General features: G+C 43.3%; 1 protein-coding gene across 1 annotated transcript in view; it reads left to right on the top strand.

Annotated features, from left to right (window-relative positions):
- The window catches only part of LOC126457418 (uncharacterized), a 151,217-nt gene that overhangs the window by 113,055 nt on the left and 18,630 nt on the right, over positions 1-19,532 (top strand). The window contains exon 8 of the mRNA XM_050093687.1: positions 6,534-6,780. Coding sequence (XP_049949644.1) covers positions 6,534-6,780 — 247 coding nt within the window. The remainder of the gene's footprint in view (positions 1-6,533; positions 6,781-19,532) is intronic.

The raw sequence follows: 19,532 nt of genomic DNA, 5'->3' as shown, positions 1-19,532 counted from the left end.
CAGCTGTAATTTTTCACGAGGGCATGCAGCTTTACTGTAGGGTTAAATGATGATGATGGCGTCCTCTTGAGTAAAATATTCCGGAAGTAAAATAGTCCTCCATTCGGATCTCCGGGAGGGGACTACTCAGGAGGACGTTGTTATCAGGAGAAAGTAAACTGGCATTCTACCAATCGGAGCGTGGAATGTCAGATCCCTTAACCGCGCAGGTAGGTTAGAAAATTTAAAAAGGGAAATGGATAGGTTAATGTTAGACATAGTAGGAATTAGTGAAGTTCGGTGGCAGGAGGAACAAGACTTCTAGTCAAGTGAATACAGGGTTATAAATACAAAATCAAATAGGGGTAATGCAGGAGTACGTTTAATAATGAATAGGAAAATAGGAATGCAAGTAAGCTACTACAAACAGCATAGTGAGTGTATTATTGGGGCCAAGATAGATACGAAGCCCACGCCTACCACAGTGGTACAAGTTTATATGCCAACTCGCTCCACAAATGACGAAAAGATTGATGAAATGTATGAATAGATAGTGAAGGGGGACGAAAACTTAATAGTGACTGGAACTTGATAGTACGAAAAGGAAGAGAAGGAAACGTAGTAGGTGAATATGGAATGGGAATAAGGAATGAAAGAGGAAACCGCCTGGTAGAATTTTGCACAGAGCACAACTTAATCATAGCTAACACTTGGTTCAAGAATCATGCAAGAAGGCTGTGTATATGGAAGAAGCCTGGAGATACTGGAAGGTCTCAGATAGATTGTATAATGGTAAGACAGAGATTCAGGAACCTGGTTTTAAATTGTAAGACATTTCCAGGGGCAGATGTGGACTCTGATCACAATCTATTGGTTATGAACTGTAGATTAAAATTGAAGAAACTACAAAAAGGTGGGAATTTACAAAAGACGTTGAAACACGTATGTTGTGTGGCGGCGATGGCGAGGCATTGCTGAATCTCTGACCAGAATAGCTCTCTGGTCAGAGACTCTGCAATGCCTCGCCATCGCCGCCACACAACATACGTGTTTCAACGTTGTGCACAGAGAAAAACAGAAGTTAAAGACTGAAACTTATTTCCTCGTATTAGACATGCTGTGCACAGAATTGCTGCGGCAACTACGAGCTTACGGGGAAATTAATTGTTTGCTTGTATTTCTAACAGATTTCTCGACGAAGTCCAACGATGAAATTAGAGAGGCTTGTACGAAGTTTAGGGAACATTATTCCGAGAACACTGAGCCTGAGTTTATAGACGACATGGTGCAGTTCATGTACTTAAGTTACAATTAGAGGATGTCGAAAAAGATAAATTTGTACCTGCCGAGTAATCGCATAAACAGATTTTTGGTAATAAGGTACAATCAACGTGTAAATTGTAAACATATAGAAGTCTGACGCGTACAAACGTCATAGGTGAATATAACTTTAAGACATTAAAACTAATCAAAAACTGTCTTCGTTTACCAGTGTGTCAGAACCGTTTGAATTCACTGGCGACAATGGCGCCTGAAAGTGATATATTGGAAAAAGATGTTTTAAACGATTTTGTATCCAAAAAACCTTTATATTATTAATATTTAAATATGTTGTACTTTACAAAATATTCAATAAAAAAAATTCGCATATTTTGATTTCATTTGTTTCAACTTGTTAATAGAGTGATGGCAGACCTCCGTGACGTAGTAGAAAACAAGCGTTGTGGTAGAAAAAATGTATTTTAGGAAGTTACACAAGGAGATGTATATTGCCTAGGGACCCTGACATGGTTAATTCAACCCTGACTGTAGCCCATATTTTTAATATTGCTACTATAACTGAAGTCACATAGTCCTATAAAAATTTGCTCAACTGCACATTTACTTTTAGTACTTATTTCATTTGGAAAGTTTACTGTTTGTACAAACCTAAAACTATTGACTAGTTTTATCATCTCATTTCTGTGATTCGAATCTTTCAATACGTCTGTATTTAAATTTCCACAAGTAACCACTTTATACACTGTTAATGACAACATTACTCCTCGCAATACTTAAATTTTAATAATTCTAGGATTACTCAAAAATCATATAACCTACATTCACCCACTTAATTAAGTAAACTGGTAAATTAATTTTGTAATTTCTGGAATAAACTAAACACATTGATGCATTCTTGTGACACCAACAATGATAAGCATCTTGTGCAGTCGTTTACTCATACTCTTCAGCTTGTAGTGATTAAATTATTTACTGTCCGATGAGCTGCAGACTGAATCTTATTTATTCATGCATTATTTCCATATCAGCGGCAAGCATTAAGCACTGTCTCAAAGCCCAAAATTGCGAGTTAAAAGTATGCATGGACGACTAACATGGATGGTGCTGAAATACACCAAGGCATGTAGCAGCAGCGAAAATTTCTCGACTGTGAAATATATGGAAGAGTATCATTTTAAGCGATCAAAATTACTGTCGGAAATCTTTGGACAAGACCGCATAATCTCACTCCGCGCAATAGAGAAAGAGTTAAAGTTTACATGGAAATTTATTTAAATCCCACTTTGTGGTTTTATTAATCACTATTCATCTGAAACTGTCTTACTTTTATTATTAATGACAAATGCCATTTACGTATTGCTAAGTGAGTGTAGTATTCTACATGTGTCATTATTTTCTTTGCACAGTATTCTTAATACTCGTCTTTATTGAATAAATTTTGAGTTTGGATGTATTACCCAATAAAACACTTTTATAAAATTGCTGGCAGTTAAAGTATGAGTTCTAAATTAGCATCCTTGCATAGCAGCAACACAACGAGAAACTATGGGAACTATATGAAACTTGGCTTCGTGATTTGCTTACCATTGTTCTTAGTTGATTTTAGTTTTTTGTCGAGCATGAAAACAGGTGTAAAGTGATCACATAAGACTTTTTTTATCTGATTGAAGTATCATACCAAGAGCAGTTCGTTAAGAATTAAATTGCTTGGCATAAACAATAGATAGCCATTTCTGGGCCATACCTGGTTCATATGTTGTTAACACTCTTGATTAATATGGTTGGGTCTGCAGCACCCACCCCTATTTTTAATGTCTGCAGACGATCATTTGTGTAGGTCGGCAACATAAATATTTGCCAATCTGGGTTTATTTCACGCATCTGGTGAGGACGGCCAGCGTGGTTGGCTGTTAGCTCTAGTGGACGTTATTAAAGCTACCGCAATCGAGGCTGATAGTTTCTTATATACTGATATGATGTTTACTAAAATGGTTTTCCTCAGCGTGTGACAACACTTGACGTGTGTCGTTCTTCAGGCTGATACTATTTTGGCAGAGTCCTCGTAGAGGCCTTGCGGAGCCACAGGGCTCCGCAGAGCACACTTCGAGTATTGTTGCCTTAGACAATGTATTTTTTAATTTATCATTTGGCGGTCATCAAGTGTACTGACTGATTTGACGCGGCCTACACAACGTCCTCTGCTGTGCTAATCACTTCATCTCAGAGTAGCAATTAAACATGTCCCCAATTTCTTGTTGTGTATATGAATATTAAGAGCTCAGATGGAAACGCAGTTCTAGGCAAAGAAGGGAAAGCAGAAAGGAGGTAGGAGTATATAGAGGGTCTATACAAGGGCGATGTACTTGAGGAGAATATTATGGAAATGAAAGAGGATGCAGAAGATGCAATGGGAGATATGATACTGCGTGAAGAGTTTGACAGAGCACTGAGAGACCAGAGTCAAAACAAGGTCCCGGGAGTAGACAACATTCCATTAGAACTACTGACGGCCTTGGGAGAGCCAGTCCTGACAAAACTCTACCACCTGGTGAGCAAGATGTATGAGACAGGCGAAATACCCTCAGACTTCAAGAAGAATATAATAATTCCAATCCCAAAGAAAGCAGGTGTTGACAGATGTGAAAATTACTGAACTATCAGTTTATTAAGTCACGGCTGCAAAATACTAACGCGAATTTTTTACAGACGAATGGAAAAACTAGTAGAAGCCGACATAGGGGAAGATGAGTTTGGATTCCGTAGAAATATTGGAACACGTGAGGCAATACTGACCGTACGACCTATCTTAGAAGCTAGATTAAGGAAAGGCAAACCTACGTTTCTAGCATTTGTAGACTTAGAGAAAGCTTTTGACAATTTTGACTGGAATATTCTCTTTCAAATTCTGAAGGTGGCGGGGGTAAAATATAGGGAGCGAAAGGCTATTTACAATTTGTATAGAAACCAACTGGCAGTTATAAGAGTTGAGGGGCAAGAAAGGGAAGCAGTGCTTGGGAAGGGAGTGAGACAGGGTTGTAGCCTCTCCCCGATGTTATTCAATCTTTATATTGAGCAAGCAGTGAAGGAAACAAAATAAAAATTCGGAGTAGGTATTAAAATCCATGGAGAAGAACTTTGAGGTTTGCCGATGACATTGTAATTCTGTCAGGGACAGCAAAGGACTTGGAAGAGCAGTTGAACGGAATGGATAGTGTCTTGAAAGGAGGATATAAGATGAACATCAACAAAAGCAAAACGAGGATAATGGAGTGTAGTCGAATTAAGTCGGGTGATGCTGAGGGTATTAGATTAGGAAATGAGACACTTAAAGTAATAAAGGAGTTTTGCTATTTGGGGAGCAAAATAACTGATGATGGTCGAAGTAGAGAGGATATAAAATGTAGACTGACAATGGCAAGGAAAGCGTTTGTGAAGAAGAGAAATTTGTTAACATCGAGTATAGATTTAAGTGTCAGGAAGTAGTTTCTGAAAGTATTTGTATGGAGTGTAGCCATGTGTGGAAGTGAAACATGGACGATAAATAGTTTGGACAAGAAGAGAATAGAAGCTTTCAAAATGTGGTGCTACAGAAGAATGCTGAAGATTAGATGGGTAGATCACATAACTAATGAGGAGGTGTTGAATAGGATTGGGGAGAAGAGAAGTTTGTGGGACAACTTGACTAGAAGAAGGGATCGGTTGGTAGGAGATGTTCTGAGGCATCAAGGGATCATCAATTTAGTATTGGAGGGCAGCGTGGAGGGTAAAAACGTAGAGGGAGACCAAGAGATGAATACACCAAGCAGATTCAGAAGGATGTAGGTTGCAGTAGGTACTGGGAGATGAAGAAGCTTGCACAGGATAGAGTAGCATGGAGAGCTGCATCAAACCAGTCTCAGGACTGAAGACCACAACAACAACAACACATCACAATCTTTGCTGTGCTCTACAGTTTTTATCCTCTATACCTCTCTTTAGTTGCGTGGCAGTTATCCTGTCAGGTCGTATCACATATCCTATTGTTCTGACCCTTATTATCAGTCTCACCTAAATTTCTACATTATTCTGTAGCACTGCATCTCAAACGCTAGGATTCTTTCCCTTTTTGGTTTTCCCATAGCTCTTATTAACTTGTAAACAGTGCTGTACTGCCAACATACATTCTCAGTAGTTTATTCCTGAGCACTATCTTTGATACCAACAAATTTCTCTCAGCTAGGAAAACCAGCTTTTCCTGCATGAGTCTGCTTCTTATGTCCTCTTTGCTTCATCCATCATGCGTAAATTTGCTTCCAGGGTGGCAATTGCCTTCACTTGATCTTATTCATAGTTGTTGACTTTAATGTTAAATTTATCGTTAGTCTTATAGCTGCTACTTCTCATTATTTCGTCTTTCTGTAGCGTCAGTGTATAAGAGGCAGTCAACTGCAAAACGATACACATGGGAAAAAAAAAGTAAACTGTTTATTATTTCAAAAGTACTCGCCGTAACTGTTGATACATTTATCCCACTGTGAGACAAGACTGTGAATGCCTTCTTGGAAAATTGTTTGCAGTTGCATGCAGAATCATGGTTGTACCCCGACGTGCATCTTTACGTCCAAAGCAAATCGACGGCAATGAACAGTCTTTCCTCAGGACTTCAAAAATATGGAAATCACATGAAGAGAGATGGGGACTGTACGAAGATGTAAGCTCTTCCCAGCGAAGCTTTGGCAGCGTAGTCAAAACAACCATGACAACACGTAAGCCTGCCCACAGAAGTTTCGCTTGGACTCCGGTACATATCATAAGGTCCTGATCTCTCCCCATGCAATCTCTATATTTCTGGAGCCCTGGAGGAGGACAGTCGTGGCTGACGATTTGCTTCAGACGTAGAGGTGCACATCTGTGTATAATCTGGCTCTTTGGGCAACTGCAAACATTTTTCTGTGAAGGCATTGACTGTCTTATCTCACAGTGGGGTTAATGCATTAACAGTTGGGGTGACTACTTTTGAAATAATGAACAGTTTACTTACTTTTTTCAATGTGTCTGGTTTTCATTTGACTGGCCCTTACATATGCTATACTAATGATAAAGTTGATTCCATTCAACAGACCATGTAATTCTTGCTCACTTTTACTTATGATTGTAGTGTCAGCGGCGAATCTTAACACTGACAGACTTTCAGCCAGAATTTTAATTCCATTCCTGAGCCTTCCTTTTATTTCCATCATCATCAATGATCAGATAGTGGGGGCAGAGGACTGCATTCCTTTGTTGACACACAGGCCGCAGAGACGCTGTGGCTGGTGCGGCACGAGCTTCGGCTTGCTCGCCGCCAGCAGGCGCTGCTGCAGCGCTTCCTGAGCGACGGCAGCGCCTTGCCGCGGCTGCTGCCCTCGACGCTGGTGCGCGTTCTGCTCAACGCCGCGTCGCGCTGCTACCCTGTGCGCGTCTCCATCATTCCCGCCGTCGACGAGCTGGTGCCCGCCTCCGAGAGCCTCGTCCTCTGGCAGCCGCCCCAGGGAAACGTCTGTGAGTACAGCCCATATCCTCAGCTCCCTCCCTCTGTTGTGTTTTTAGGGTTCTCCAGCAGCCAGCTCTCTCTACAATTTAACCAGCATCTCCAGTTTCAAGGAACATAATTTTTCTAATCTTCATTGCCTCTGTTATACATCTATTATAGCAACATAATACCATTCCTAATGCGTCTTAAATCTTCTTTTTTTCTTTCTTTTTGATATATCTACCTTACAACAGGTATCAGCTGGAGGCTTCATACATTCATCTGTCTGTCTATGTCTACGTTTACATCTACATTTAAACTTTACAAATCACTGTGAAGTGCATGGCGGAAGCGGCTTCCCATTGCACCACTTATTAGAGTTTATTAACACTCAGTTTACATATGGAATGAAAGAAAAATGATCGCTTAAGCAAACCTGTACACACTGTAACTACTCTCATCTAGTGTTCACAGTCCTAATGGAAGTGATATGCATTCCTAGATTCCTCACTCAAAAATGGTTCTTAAGACTTCGTAACCAGGCTCTCACGAATTACTTCAGGTCTTCAAGTATCTGCCAATTCAGTTTTTCAGCATCTACATGAAATTTTCCCGCAGGTCAAATACACCAGTGACCATTTGACTGGCATTAATATAGATGATAAATATAGTCAGTGTGCTCCCTGCCGCCGTTGGATAAGCAGCTGAGCAGCAAGTCGTATACTCCTACCTCACTCATTTGTTACATAGTTTAATTCTTAATTTCTTTGCGTGTTTTTGGTACTTGCATTGTTTAATTCATAAATTTCGGGCGTATTATAGTATTTGAGAGTGTAGCATCGCGTTTTAGTACCTGAATAGTGTAATTTCGCTTAGTCTCCTTCCTCCGCCGAGCAGTGTCAGCAGTGCGCAAGTAGCAGCATTACTGCATTTACTAGGCAATCTTGTATTTTAATAACCGTTTAAATTTTGTCGATTTGTTTGCGCTCTCTGTAGATTAGTTCAGACGTTCTTTGCAAAACAGTTTTTAGCATGGATAGGGACTGCAACTGCTGTGTTCGGATGCAGGCTGAGTTGGCATCCCTTCGCTCCCAGCTTCAGGCAGTGTTGGCTTCGGTCACACAGCTTGAGGCTGTTGCCAATGGGCATCACTGTGGGGGTACAGATGGGGGTTTGTCGGGGACGGCCAGCTCGTCCCACGCATCCCCTGATCGGACTACGACTGTGGTTGCCCGGGATACTGCCCGCATTGAGGCTGATCCCTCACCTGTGGTAGAGTGGGAGGTCGTTTCAAGGTGTGGCAGGGGGCGAAAGACATTCCGGAGGGCTGAACGGAAAGCCTCTCCAGTTTGTCTGACGAACCGGTTTCAGGCTCTGTCTCAGGCTGATACTGATCTTCGGCCTGACATGGCTGCTTGTCCTGTTCCAGAGGTTGCCCCTCAGTCTGCAAGATCCGGGCAGTTGCAGAGGGTGGGCTTACTGGTAGTTGGGAGCTCCAACGTCAGGCGCGTAATGGGGCCCCTTAGGGAAATGGCAGCAAGAGAGGGGAAGAAAACCAATGTGCACTCCGTGTGCGTACCAGGGGGAGTCATTCCAGATGTGGAAAGGGTCCTTCCGGATGCCATGAAGAGTACAGGGTGCACCCATCTGCAGGTGGTCGCTCATGTCGGCACCAATGATGTGTGTCGCTATGGATCGGAGGAAATCCTCTCTGGCTTCCGGCGGCTATCTGATTTGGTGAAGACTGCCAGTCTCGCTAGCAGGATGAAAGCAGAGCTCACCATCTGCAGCATCGTCGACAGGACTGACTGCGGACCTTTGGTACAGAGCCGAGTGGAGGGTCTGAATCAGAGGCTGAGACGGTTCTGCGACCGTGTGGGCTGCAGATTCCTCGACTTGCGCCATAGGGTGGTGGGGTTTCGGGTTCCGCTGGATAGGTCAGGAGTCCACTACACGCAACAAGCGGCTACACGGGTAGCAGGGGTTGTGTGGCGTGGGCTGGGCGGTTTTTTAGGTTAGATGGCCTTGGGCAAGTACAGAAAAGGCAACAGCCTCAACGGGTGTGGGGCAAAGTCAGGACATGCGGGGACCAAGCAGCAATCGGTATTGTAATTGTCAACTGTCGAAGCTGCGTTGGTAAAGTACCGGAACTTCAAGCGCTGATAGAAATCACCGAAGCTGAAATCGTTATAGGTACAGAAAGCTGGCTTAAGCCAGAGATAAATTCTGCCGAAATTTTTACAAAGGTACAAACGGTGTTTAGAAAGGATAGATTGCATGCAACCGGTGGTGGAGTGTTCGTCGCTGTTAGTAGTAGTTTATCCTGTAGTGAAGTAGAAGTGGATAGTTCCTGTGAATTATTATGGGTGGAGGTTACACTAAACAACCGAACTAGGTTAATAATTGGCTCCTTTTACCGACCTCCCGACTCAGCAGCATTAGTGGCAGAACAACTGAGAGAAAATTTGGAATACATTTCACATAAATTTTCTCAGCATGTTATAGTCTTAGGTGGAGATTTCAATTTACCAGATATAGACTGGGACACTCAGATGTTTAGGACGGGTGGTAGGGACAGAGCATCGAGTGATATTATACTGAGTGCACTATCCGAAAATTACCTCGAGCAATTAAACAGAGAACCGACTCGTGGAGGTAACATCTTGGACCTACTGATAACAAACAGACCCGAACTTTTCGACTCTGTATGTACAGAACAGGGAATCAGTGATCATAAGGCCGTTGCAGCATCCCTGAATATGGAAGTTAATAGGAATATAAAAAAATGGAGGAAGGTTTATCTGTTTAGCAAGAGTAATAGAAGGCAGATTTCAGACTACCTAACAGATCAAAACGAAAATTTCTGTTCCGACACTGACAATGTTGAGTGTTTATGGAAAAAGTTCAAGGCAATCGTAAAATGCGTTTTAGACAGGTACGTGCCGAGTAAAACTGTGAGGGACGGGAAAAACCCACCGTGGTACAACAACAAAGTTAGGAAACTACTGCGAAAGCAAAGAGAGCTCCACTCCAAGTTTAAACGCAGCCAAAACCTCTCAGACAAACAGAAGCTAAACGATGTCAAAGTTAGCGTAAGGAGGGCTATGCGTGAAGCGTTCATTGAATTCGAAAGTAAAATTCTATGTATCGACTTGACAGAAAATCCTAGGAAGTTCTGGTCTTACGTTAAATCAGTAAGTGGCTCGAAACAGCATATCCAGACACTACGGGATGATGATGGCATTGAAACAGAGGATGACACGCCTAAAGCTGAAATACTAAACACCTTTTTCCAAAGCTGTTTCACAGAGGAAGACCGCACTGCAGTTCCTTCTCTAAATCCTCGCACAAACGAAAAAATGGCTGACATCGAAATAATTGTCCAAGGAATAGAAAAGCAACTGGAATCACTCAATAGAGGAAAGTCCACTGGACCTGACGGGATACCAATTCGATTCTACACAGAGTACGCGAAAGAACTCGCCCCCCTTCTAACAGCCGTGTACCGCAAGTCTCTAGAGGAACGGAGGGTTCCAAATGATTGGAAAAGAGCACAGATAGTCCCAGTCTTCAAGAAGGGTCGTCGAGCAGATGCGCAAAACTATAGACCTATATCTCTGACGTCGATCTCTTGTAGAATTTTAGAACATGTTTTTTGCTCGCGTATCATGTCATTTCTGGAAACCCAGAATCTACTATGTAGGAATCAACATGGATTCCGGAAACAGCGATCGTGTGAGACCCAACTCGCTTTATTTGTTCATGAGACCCAGAAAATATTAGATACAGGCTCCCAGGTAGATGCTATTTTTCTTGACTTCCGGAAGGCGTTCGATACAGTTCCGCACTGTCGCCTGATAAACAAAGTAAGAGCCTACGGAAAATCAGACCAGCTGTGTGGCTGGATTGAAGAGTTTTTAGCAAACAGAACACAGCATGTTGTTATCAATGGAGAGACTACAGACGTTAAAGTAACCTCTGGCGTGCCACAGGGGAGTGTTATGGGACCATTGCTTTTCACAATATATATAAATGACCTAGTAGATAGTGTCGGAAGTTCCATGCGGCTTTTCGCGGATGATGCTGTAGTATACAGAGAAGTTGCAGCATTAGAAAATTGTAGCGAAATGCAGGAAGATCTGCAGCGGATGGGCACTTGGTGCAGGGAGTGGCAACTGACCCTTAACATAGACAAATGTAATGTATTGCGAATACATAGAAAGAAGGATCCTTTATTGTATGATTATATGATAGCGGAACAAACACTGGTAGCAGTTACTTCTGTAAAATATCTGGGAGTATGCGTGCGGAACGATTTGAAGTGGAATGATCATATAAAATTAATTGTTGGTAAGGCGGGTACCAGGTTGAGATTCATTGGGAGAGTGCTTAGAAAATGTAGTCCATCAACAAAGGAGGTGGCTTACAAAACACTCGTTCGACCTATACTTGAGTATTGCTCATCAGTGTGGGATCCGTACCAGATCGGTCTGACGGAGGAGATAGAGAAGATCCCAAGAAGAGCGGCGCGTTTCGTCACAGGGTTATTTGGTAACCGTGATAGCGTTACGGAGATGTTTAATAAACTCAAGTGGCAGACTCTACAAGAGAGGCGCTCTGCATCGCGGTGTAGCTTGCTCGCCAGGTTTCGAGAGGGTGCGTTTCTGGAAGAGGTATCGAATATATTGCTTCCCCCTACTTATACCTCCCGAGGAGATCACGAATGTAAAATTAGAGAGATTAGAGCGCGCACGGAGGCTTTCAGACAGTCGTTCTTCCCGCGAACCATACGCGACTGGAACAGGAAAGGGAGGTAATGACAGTGGCACGTAAAGTGCCCTCCGCCACACACCGTTGGGTGGCTTGCGGAGTATCAATGTAGATGTAGATGTAGATGTAGTGCTTTCCTTAACACATTTCTCATGCTGTTTGAGAGTTGCTTTCCATTAGAACGTTATAAACGGGGTACTAGCAGTAATAGTGAGCCAGGGTGGCTGAGTAGTGGGATAAGGATATCATGTAGAACAAAGTGGGAACTATATCAAAATGTTAGAAGTAGTCACAATCAAGCTACATTAGCCCATTACAGACTGTATTGTAAGGTGCTTAAAAATGTTATTAGGAAGGCAAAGAGTATGTGATATGCAAATAGAATAGCTAACTCACAGGATAAAATTAAAACAATATGGTCGGCTGTGAAGGAAGTGTATGATCAGCAGCACACGGTCGACAATATAAAATCAGTTCGTAGTAAAAGTATTTCTGTTATTAATAAAACAGATATATGTACAGTATTTAACAATTATTTTCTGAGCAATGCTGGTGAATTAAATAAAACTTTAGTTTCTACAGGGAATCATAACTTTCTTGGCAAATGCCTTTCCGAGATTGATGTCTGAAATTACTCCCCTGTGATACAGACAAGGGTGAGATTGAGTCAATAATTTAATCACTGAAGACTAAGGACTCCCATGGATATGATGGAGTGCCTAGCAGAATATTAAAGTACTGTGCTGCACATGTTGGCCTGTATTTAGCCGTATTTGTAATTTTGCCTTTAGGAATGGTCAGTTTCCTTAACGATTAAAGTACTCAGTAGTAACCAGAATGAGAATTTCACTCTGCAGCGGAGTGTGCGCTGATATGAAACTTCCTGGCAGATTAAAACTGTGTGCCCGACCGAGACTCGAACTCGGGACCTTTGCATTTCGCGGGCAAGCGCTCTACCAACTGAGCTACCGAAGCACGACTCACGCCCTGCAAGGTTCGCAGGAGAGCTTCTGTAAAGTTTGGAAGGTAGGAGACGAGGTACTGGCAGAAGTAAAGCTGTGAGTACCGGGCGTGAGTCGTGCTTCGGTAGCTCAGTTGGTAGAGCACTTGCCCGCGAAAGGCAAAGGTCCCGAGTTCGAGTCTCGGTCGGGCACACAGTTTTAATCTGCCAGGAAGTTTCATACTCAGTAGTAAAGCTGCTTTAGAAAGAGGAGAAAGGGGTAATGTAGACAATTTTTGACCTATTTTTATGCCATCAGTGTTTGCTAAAATTATTGAAAAGCCTGTATATGTAAGGATAATTGATTATTTTATACCACACGATTTGCTATCAAATGTACAGTTCAGCTTAAGAAGTCGTTTAACAAATGAAAATGCTATAGTCTCTTTTCTCTGTGAGATACTGGATGGGTTAAACAGAAGGTTTCGAACGCTAGGCATACTTTTTTATTTAACTAAGACATTTCTGTTGATCACAAAATATTGCTCCAGGAGTTGGACCATTACGGAACACGGGGAGTAGCTCACAATTAGTTCACCTATTACTTCAGCAACAACTGCAAAATGTTATTAGTCACAATGTTGAGAATGGCTGTGATGTGGGGTCTGAGTGGGGTACAGTCAAGTGGGGGGGGGGGGGGGGGGGGTGCCCGAGGGATCAGTGTTGGGGCCATTCCTGTTCCTTATTTACACTGCTGGCCACCGTAAATGCAACACCAAGAAAGACAAGAGGTAGCACAACAAAATTTATTTTGTAGATAACATGATGACCAAGTATCAAATGATTACGTTTACAGACGTCTCTGACATGTGGTTCCTGCCAGAATCAGTAGCCAGAGTAGCCGCCATTGTTGGAGATCACCGCTGCCACACGTCTCGGCATTGAGTCAAAGAGACGTTGGATGTGCTCCTGGGGTACAGCAGCCCAAGCAGCTTCCACACGTTGCCAAAGATCATCTGGTGTGGCAGCTGGGGATGTAATCTGGGTCACTCGTTGAGCAACCATGGACCACATGTTTTCTATCGGCGAAAGGTCCGGAGAGCGAGCTGGCCAGGGAAGCACTTCAATCTGGTTATTGACGAAGAACCTTTGGACAATGCGTGCCACGTGTGCTCGCGCATTATCCTGCTGAAATATGGCTGCGGCCGAGCCCTGAAGGTAAGGAAGGACATCTGGCTCCAGCACCTCGGATATGTAACGCCGGCTATTTAAAGTACCGGCAATGCGTACTAGAGGCGAGCGAGAGTAATATCCAATACCGCCCCATACCATAATACCCGGTGCAAGACCAGTGTGGCGGTGCATAATGCAGCTGTCCAGCATCCTCTCTCCACGGTGTCTCCACACTCGAATCTGACCATCGTGGTGCTGCAGACAGAAGCGTGCCTCGTCAGTAAAGACAACGTCATTCCATTCTGCCGTCCACATCCGTCTGTCATCACACCATTGGCGACGGAGACGTCTGTGGTTCTGCGTCAATGGTAGACGAAGCAATGGACGTCTTGCGGACAGACCACTCTGCTGTAAACGGCGTCGAATGGTACGCGCAGACACTGGATGATGCGTTACAGACGCAATGTGCTGTGCTATGGTTCGGGATGTCACTGAGCGATCCGTCACTGCCATGCGCACAATTTGCCTATCAGCACGTGCAGTGGTGCACCGAGGTGAATGCGATCGACCACGTCGGTCCGTCGTACCCTCCTGCATCCAACAGTCACATATCCGCATTACAGTTGTTTGGTTTCGTCCAACACGACTAGCGATTTCTCTGTATGATAATCCACAATCTCGGTAAGCCTCTATCCTTCCTCTGTCGAACTCGGATACTTGATCAAACGATGTTCGCTGTTGTCTACGAGGCATAACTGCAGTTGCATATCTCATCGCTGCAAACCCATGGTGTAAATTTCACTTGATTCGGATGCTTCCTTCAGGGTGTTGCATTTACGGTGGCCAGCAGTGTATATAAATGATGTGCCCTCTAATATTACAGGTAACTCTAAAATATTTCAGTTTGCTGATGACACTAGCTTGGATAGTAAAGGATGTTGTGTGCAACATTGGCTCAGTTTCAGATAGAGCAGTTCATGACCTAAGTTCATGGCCTGTAGAAAATAAAGTAACACAAAATCACAGTAAGACCCAGTTTTTACAGTTTCTAACACGCAATTCAACAAAACCTGACGTTTTAATTTCACACAATGGGCATATGATCAGTGAAACTGAACGGTTCAAATTTCTAGGTGTTCAGATAGACAGTAAACTCTTGTGGAAAGCCCACGTTCAGGATCTTGTTCAAAGATTTAATGCTGCCATTTTTACTGCTCGAACAGTATCTGAAGTGAGTGATCATTCGACACGAAAAGCAGCCTGCTTTGATTATTTTCATTCGCTTATCTCGTGTGGTATTATATTCTGGGGTAACTCTTCCCATTCTAAAAGGGTATTTTTGGCTCAGAAACGGGCGGTTCGGCAATAAGTGATGTAAGTTCACCAACCTCTTTTCGAACCATGTTCACGAGTCTGGGTATTTTGACATTGGCCTCTAAATACATATATTCCTTACTGCCATTTCTTGTTAACAATATTAGCTTGTTCCCAAGAATAAGTAGCTTTCACTCAGTTAGTACTAGGCAGAAATCAAACTTGCATTTGAATCGGACTTCCTTAACTATTGTGCAGAAAGGTGTGCAGTATACTGCTGCATCCATTTTCAGTAAACTACCACCCGAATTCGAAAATCTCAGCAATAACAGCAATAATCCACGCGCTTTCAATTCGAAACTGAGGAGTTTCCTCATGGGTCTCTCCTTCTACCCTGTCGCGGAGTTTCTTGAAAAATTAAGCTGATTCTTGTTGTATTGTTGATTGCGTTGACATAAACTTATTGATTGACGTTTTTCGTGTTCATAAACATTTTATTTTTATTTGTTATTACTTTTATGTTGTAATTCCATACTGACACGTTCCATGACCTTTGAGATATACTCCTCAATTTGGTCCTACTGAACTTGAAGTGTGAATAAAAAAAAAATCTGTTCTACCCTACTGTGTAAGCATTCTATATCCTTTGTTAGTCCTATTTGGTACAGGTCCCACACAGTTCAGCATTATTCTAGGATGGGTTACAACATTTATTTTACAAGCAGTCCCCTCTGTAGATCGATTGCATTTTCCTAGTATCTGTAGTCTGCCACTTGCTTTTCCTAGCCACTGAGCCTTTGCATCTTTCCGTTTCATGTCGCTACAAATTATTACACTCAGTTGCTTGAATTAGTTGATCAATTCCAGTTGTGGCACATCCATATTGTTGTCAGTGGGTACTACTTGTTTCGTTATGTAAACTGCAAAATTGTACACTTCTGAACTGTGGAGGAAGTGGACTATCTTTCCAGCACTTTGGAATCTTATCCAGATCTTATTGGATATTGTTCAGCTTTTTCCAGACAGTACTCATCTATGCAAACAGCTAAATTGAAGTCCATTGTCATGCTTTTCTCTCTGTATATGAACGTAAATTAGAGGAATTACTGTAGGTATTTTGATGCGGTTTTACGAATACCTAGGCTCACTGGCGGTGAAAGTTTATGTATAAAAGCTATTACTGCAATGCCAGACAGGCCGACCAGTCGTAGATACTTAGTGCAAAGCTGTGCCAGGTTGCTAGTATCATCTGTGAAAAGTCTGAGGTTACTGTTAATGTTATCTGCAGGGTCTCTAATATTAAACACGAGCAGCTAGGATCCAATCACACATTCCTGGAGTACGGCTAAAGCTACTTCTAAATCTGTCAATGATGCTCAATATCAGATAATATGCTGTGACCCCCTTTAAGAAATACTGAATCCAGTCACAAATGTCGCTAGATAGCCCACACGATCGTACTTCCGATAGTAAACGTATGTGTCAAATGCTATCCTGTGTGTCTACATTAATCTGCACCTAACTTCGTACATTTTCAATGTCATCCAGCATCCCAAGTCTTCCTATTAGTCTCCCTCTGTTCCTTGCAATGTGTGCTTCAATCGTTCATTGTTGCAGCCAATTTCTTTTCTCTCCTTTTTATGCTTTACGTTAGTTTCCTCTCCTTTCTTAGGAGTATTCTTTCGTAGATCGTTCTGTTCATCTATTTTACGTCTACCATTTTCTTACACGTTCTAAAACAACCCATATATTTTGCCTCTTCATTTTTAATTTACCATAATTTGCTGCAATATTTGTTTGTAAAGGTCCATCTAGATCAATTAAATTTTACAATTCACTATCGTTGGTTTCGGCTACTCCCATCTTCAGAACTGCTCCAAATATAAAAAAACGGCGATGAAACCAACTAAGTTCAATTAGCTGAAGCAAAATCTACAACAGCCCTGTGATAAATAAGAAAAATAAAAAGTATTTATATGATTAACAGTGATGCATATCATCCATACATACCATAAAATATTTTGATGCAGGTATCAACGCTAAAATCTGTATTTTTAGGTACATAGTAAGTGCTGACGATTGCCTGGATGAGTTTGGTATTTATACAGATAACTGAGGGCAGCAGAGGGCACTATAGCTAAAGTACACCAGTATCGTAAATTTAATAGCTAAAATGCAGTTGCGTGGTCATTAATTAAAATTACTTCACATGGCAACATGACCGTCTGACAGTAAAACATGAACTGACATACAATATGTGGAATTAGATCCATACTTAAAATCCACATGAAAGATGTAAAGAGTAATAATGGGGAGCTCCTAGCCTAGCAAAGTAAACAACAAAACTGTGTAAAAGCCAGAATAAAATGTTTAAAAATAACATCGCATCTACACTCCTGGAAATGGAAAAAAGAACACATTGACACCGGTGTGTCAGACCCACCATACTTGCTCCGGACACTGCGAGAGGGCTGCACAAGCAATGATCACACGCACGGCACAGCGGACACACCAGGAACCGCGGTGTTGGCCATCGAATGGCGCTAGCTGCGTAGCATTTGTGCACCGCCGCCGTCAGTGTCAGCCAGTTTGCCGTGGCATACGGAGCTCCATCGCAGTCTTTAACACTGGTAGCATGCCGCGACAGCGTGGACGTGAGCCGTATGTGCAGTTGACGGACTTTGAGCGAGGGCGTATAGTGGGCATGCGGGAGGCCGGGTGGACGTACCGCCGAATTGCTCAACACGTGGGGCGTGAGGTCTCCACAGTACATCGAAGTTGTCGCCAGTGGTCGGCGGAAGGTGCACGTGCCCATCGACCTGGGACCGGACCGCAGCGACGCACGGATGCACGCCAAGACCGTAGGATCCTACGCAGTGCCGTAGGGGACCGCACCGCCACTTCCCAGCAAATTAGGGACACTGTTGCTCCTGGGGTATCGGCGAGGACCATTCGCAACCGTCTCCATGAAGCTGGGCTACGGTCCCGCACACCGTTAGGCCGTCTTCCGCTCACGCCCCAACATCGTGCAGCCCGCCTCCAGTGGTGTCGCGACAGGCGTGAATGGAGGGACGAATGGAGACGTGTCGTCTTCGGCGATGAGAGTCGCTTCTGCCTTGGTGCCAATGATGGTCGTATGCGTGTTTTGGGCCGTGCAGGTGAGCGCCACAATCAGGACTGCATACGACCGAGGCACACAGGGCCAACACCCGGCATCATGGTGTGGGGAGCGATCTCCTACACTGGCCGTACACCACTGGTGATCGTCGAGGCGACATTGAATAGTGCACGGTACAGCCAAACCGTCATCGAACCCATCGTTCTACCATTCCTAGACCGGCAAGGGAACTTGCTGTTCCAACAGGACAATGCACGTCCGCATGTATCCCGTGCCACCCAACGTGCTCTAGAAGGTGTAAGTCAACTACCCTGGCCAGCAAGATCTCCGGATCTGTCCCCCATTGAGCATGTTTGGGACTGGATGAAGCGTCGTCTCACGCGGTCTGCACGTCCAGCACGAACGCTGGTCCAACTGAGGCGCCAGGTGGAAATGGCACGGCAAGCCGTTCCACAGGACTACATCCAGCATCTCTACGATCGTCTCCATGGGAGAATAGCAGCCTGCATTGCTGCGAAAGGTGGATATACACTGTACTAGTGCCGACATTGTGCATGCTCTGTTGCCTGTGTCTATGTGCCTGTGGTTCTGTCAGTGTGATCATGTGATGTATCTGACCCCAGGAATGTGTCAATAAAGTTTACCCTTCCTGGGACAATGAATTCACGGTGTTCTTATTTCAATTTCCAGGAGTGTATTAATCGAAATCTTCCATCATGATAAAACAAACTGTAAGTGTAATGTATTTAACAAAACAATGGCTATTAATTAAGAAACTTAATAGTCGATAACATCCGGAATGAGATTTCAATGGCACCGCCTCGTGATTTCTCAACATGAAGTTCTAGTTTTCTTGTGGCGGAGCTACAATTTTTTTTTAAATTGAGAAATCGAAGACATTCTCAGCTGGAGTCACATGTCTCAAACAGCAGGTTCTAATGGCCCAGTGTCACTACTATGACATGTACTGAAGGCAGCTGAAACAGGCGACGTCAAATTTATAACAATTTCACGGAAAATTTAAAGGGGCTTTTCCCGTTATATGTATAATCAGTTCATTTAACACATTTACATTTCTTGAGTATTGCATTATATTCTCCAATTGTTTCAGAAGATTCAGTTTTCATACGAGGGCAATCCCAAAAGTAGGGTCTCCTATTTTTTATAAGTACACTCTGTTTGTGTGGCAGTTGCACACACTGTTATGAAGAGTGCTTCACGCACTGTGTGTTAACATGCGCACGCCGCGCTGAGGCGCCCAGCCTTGGCTTGGCAGCCATTGAGAATGGAGCTCCCGTTGGATGTTACCGCCAAGTGCGAATTGCGCCCAGTTGTTCGGATTTTGAGGGCAAAGGGCACTGCGCCGATTGAAATCCATCGCCAATTGACGGAAGTGTATGGTGAGTTGTGCATGGATGTCAAAAATGTTCATAAGTGGTGTAGAGAGTTGGCAGCTGGTCGGACCG

Source organism: Schistocerca serialis, chromosome 2 (genome assembly GCF_023864345.2).
Source record: "Schistocerca serialis cubense isolate TAMUIC-IGC-003099 chromosome 2, iqSchSeri2.2, whole genome shotgun sequence".
NCBI classification, from domain to species: domain Eukaryota; kingdom Metazoa; phylum Arthropoda; class Insecta; order Orthoptera; family Acrididae; genus Schistocerca; species Schistocerca serialis.
This window is presented reverse-complemented; position numbering and strand designations above follow the sequence as displayed.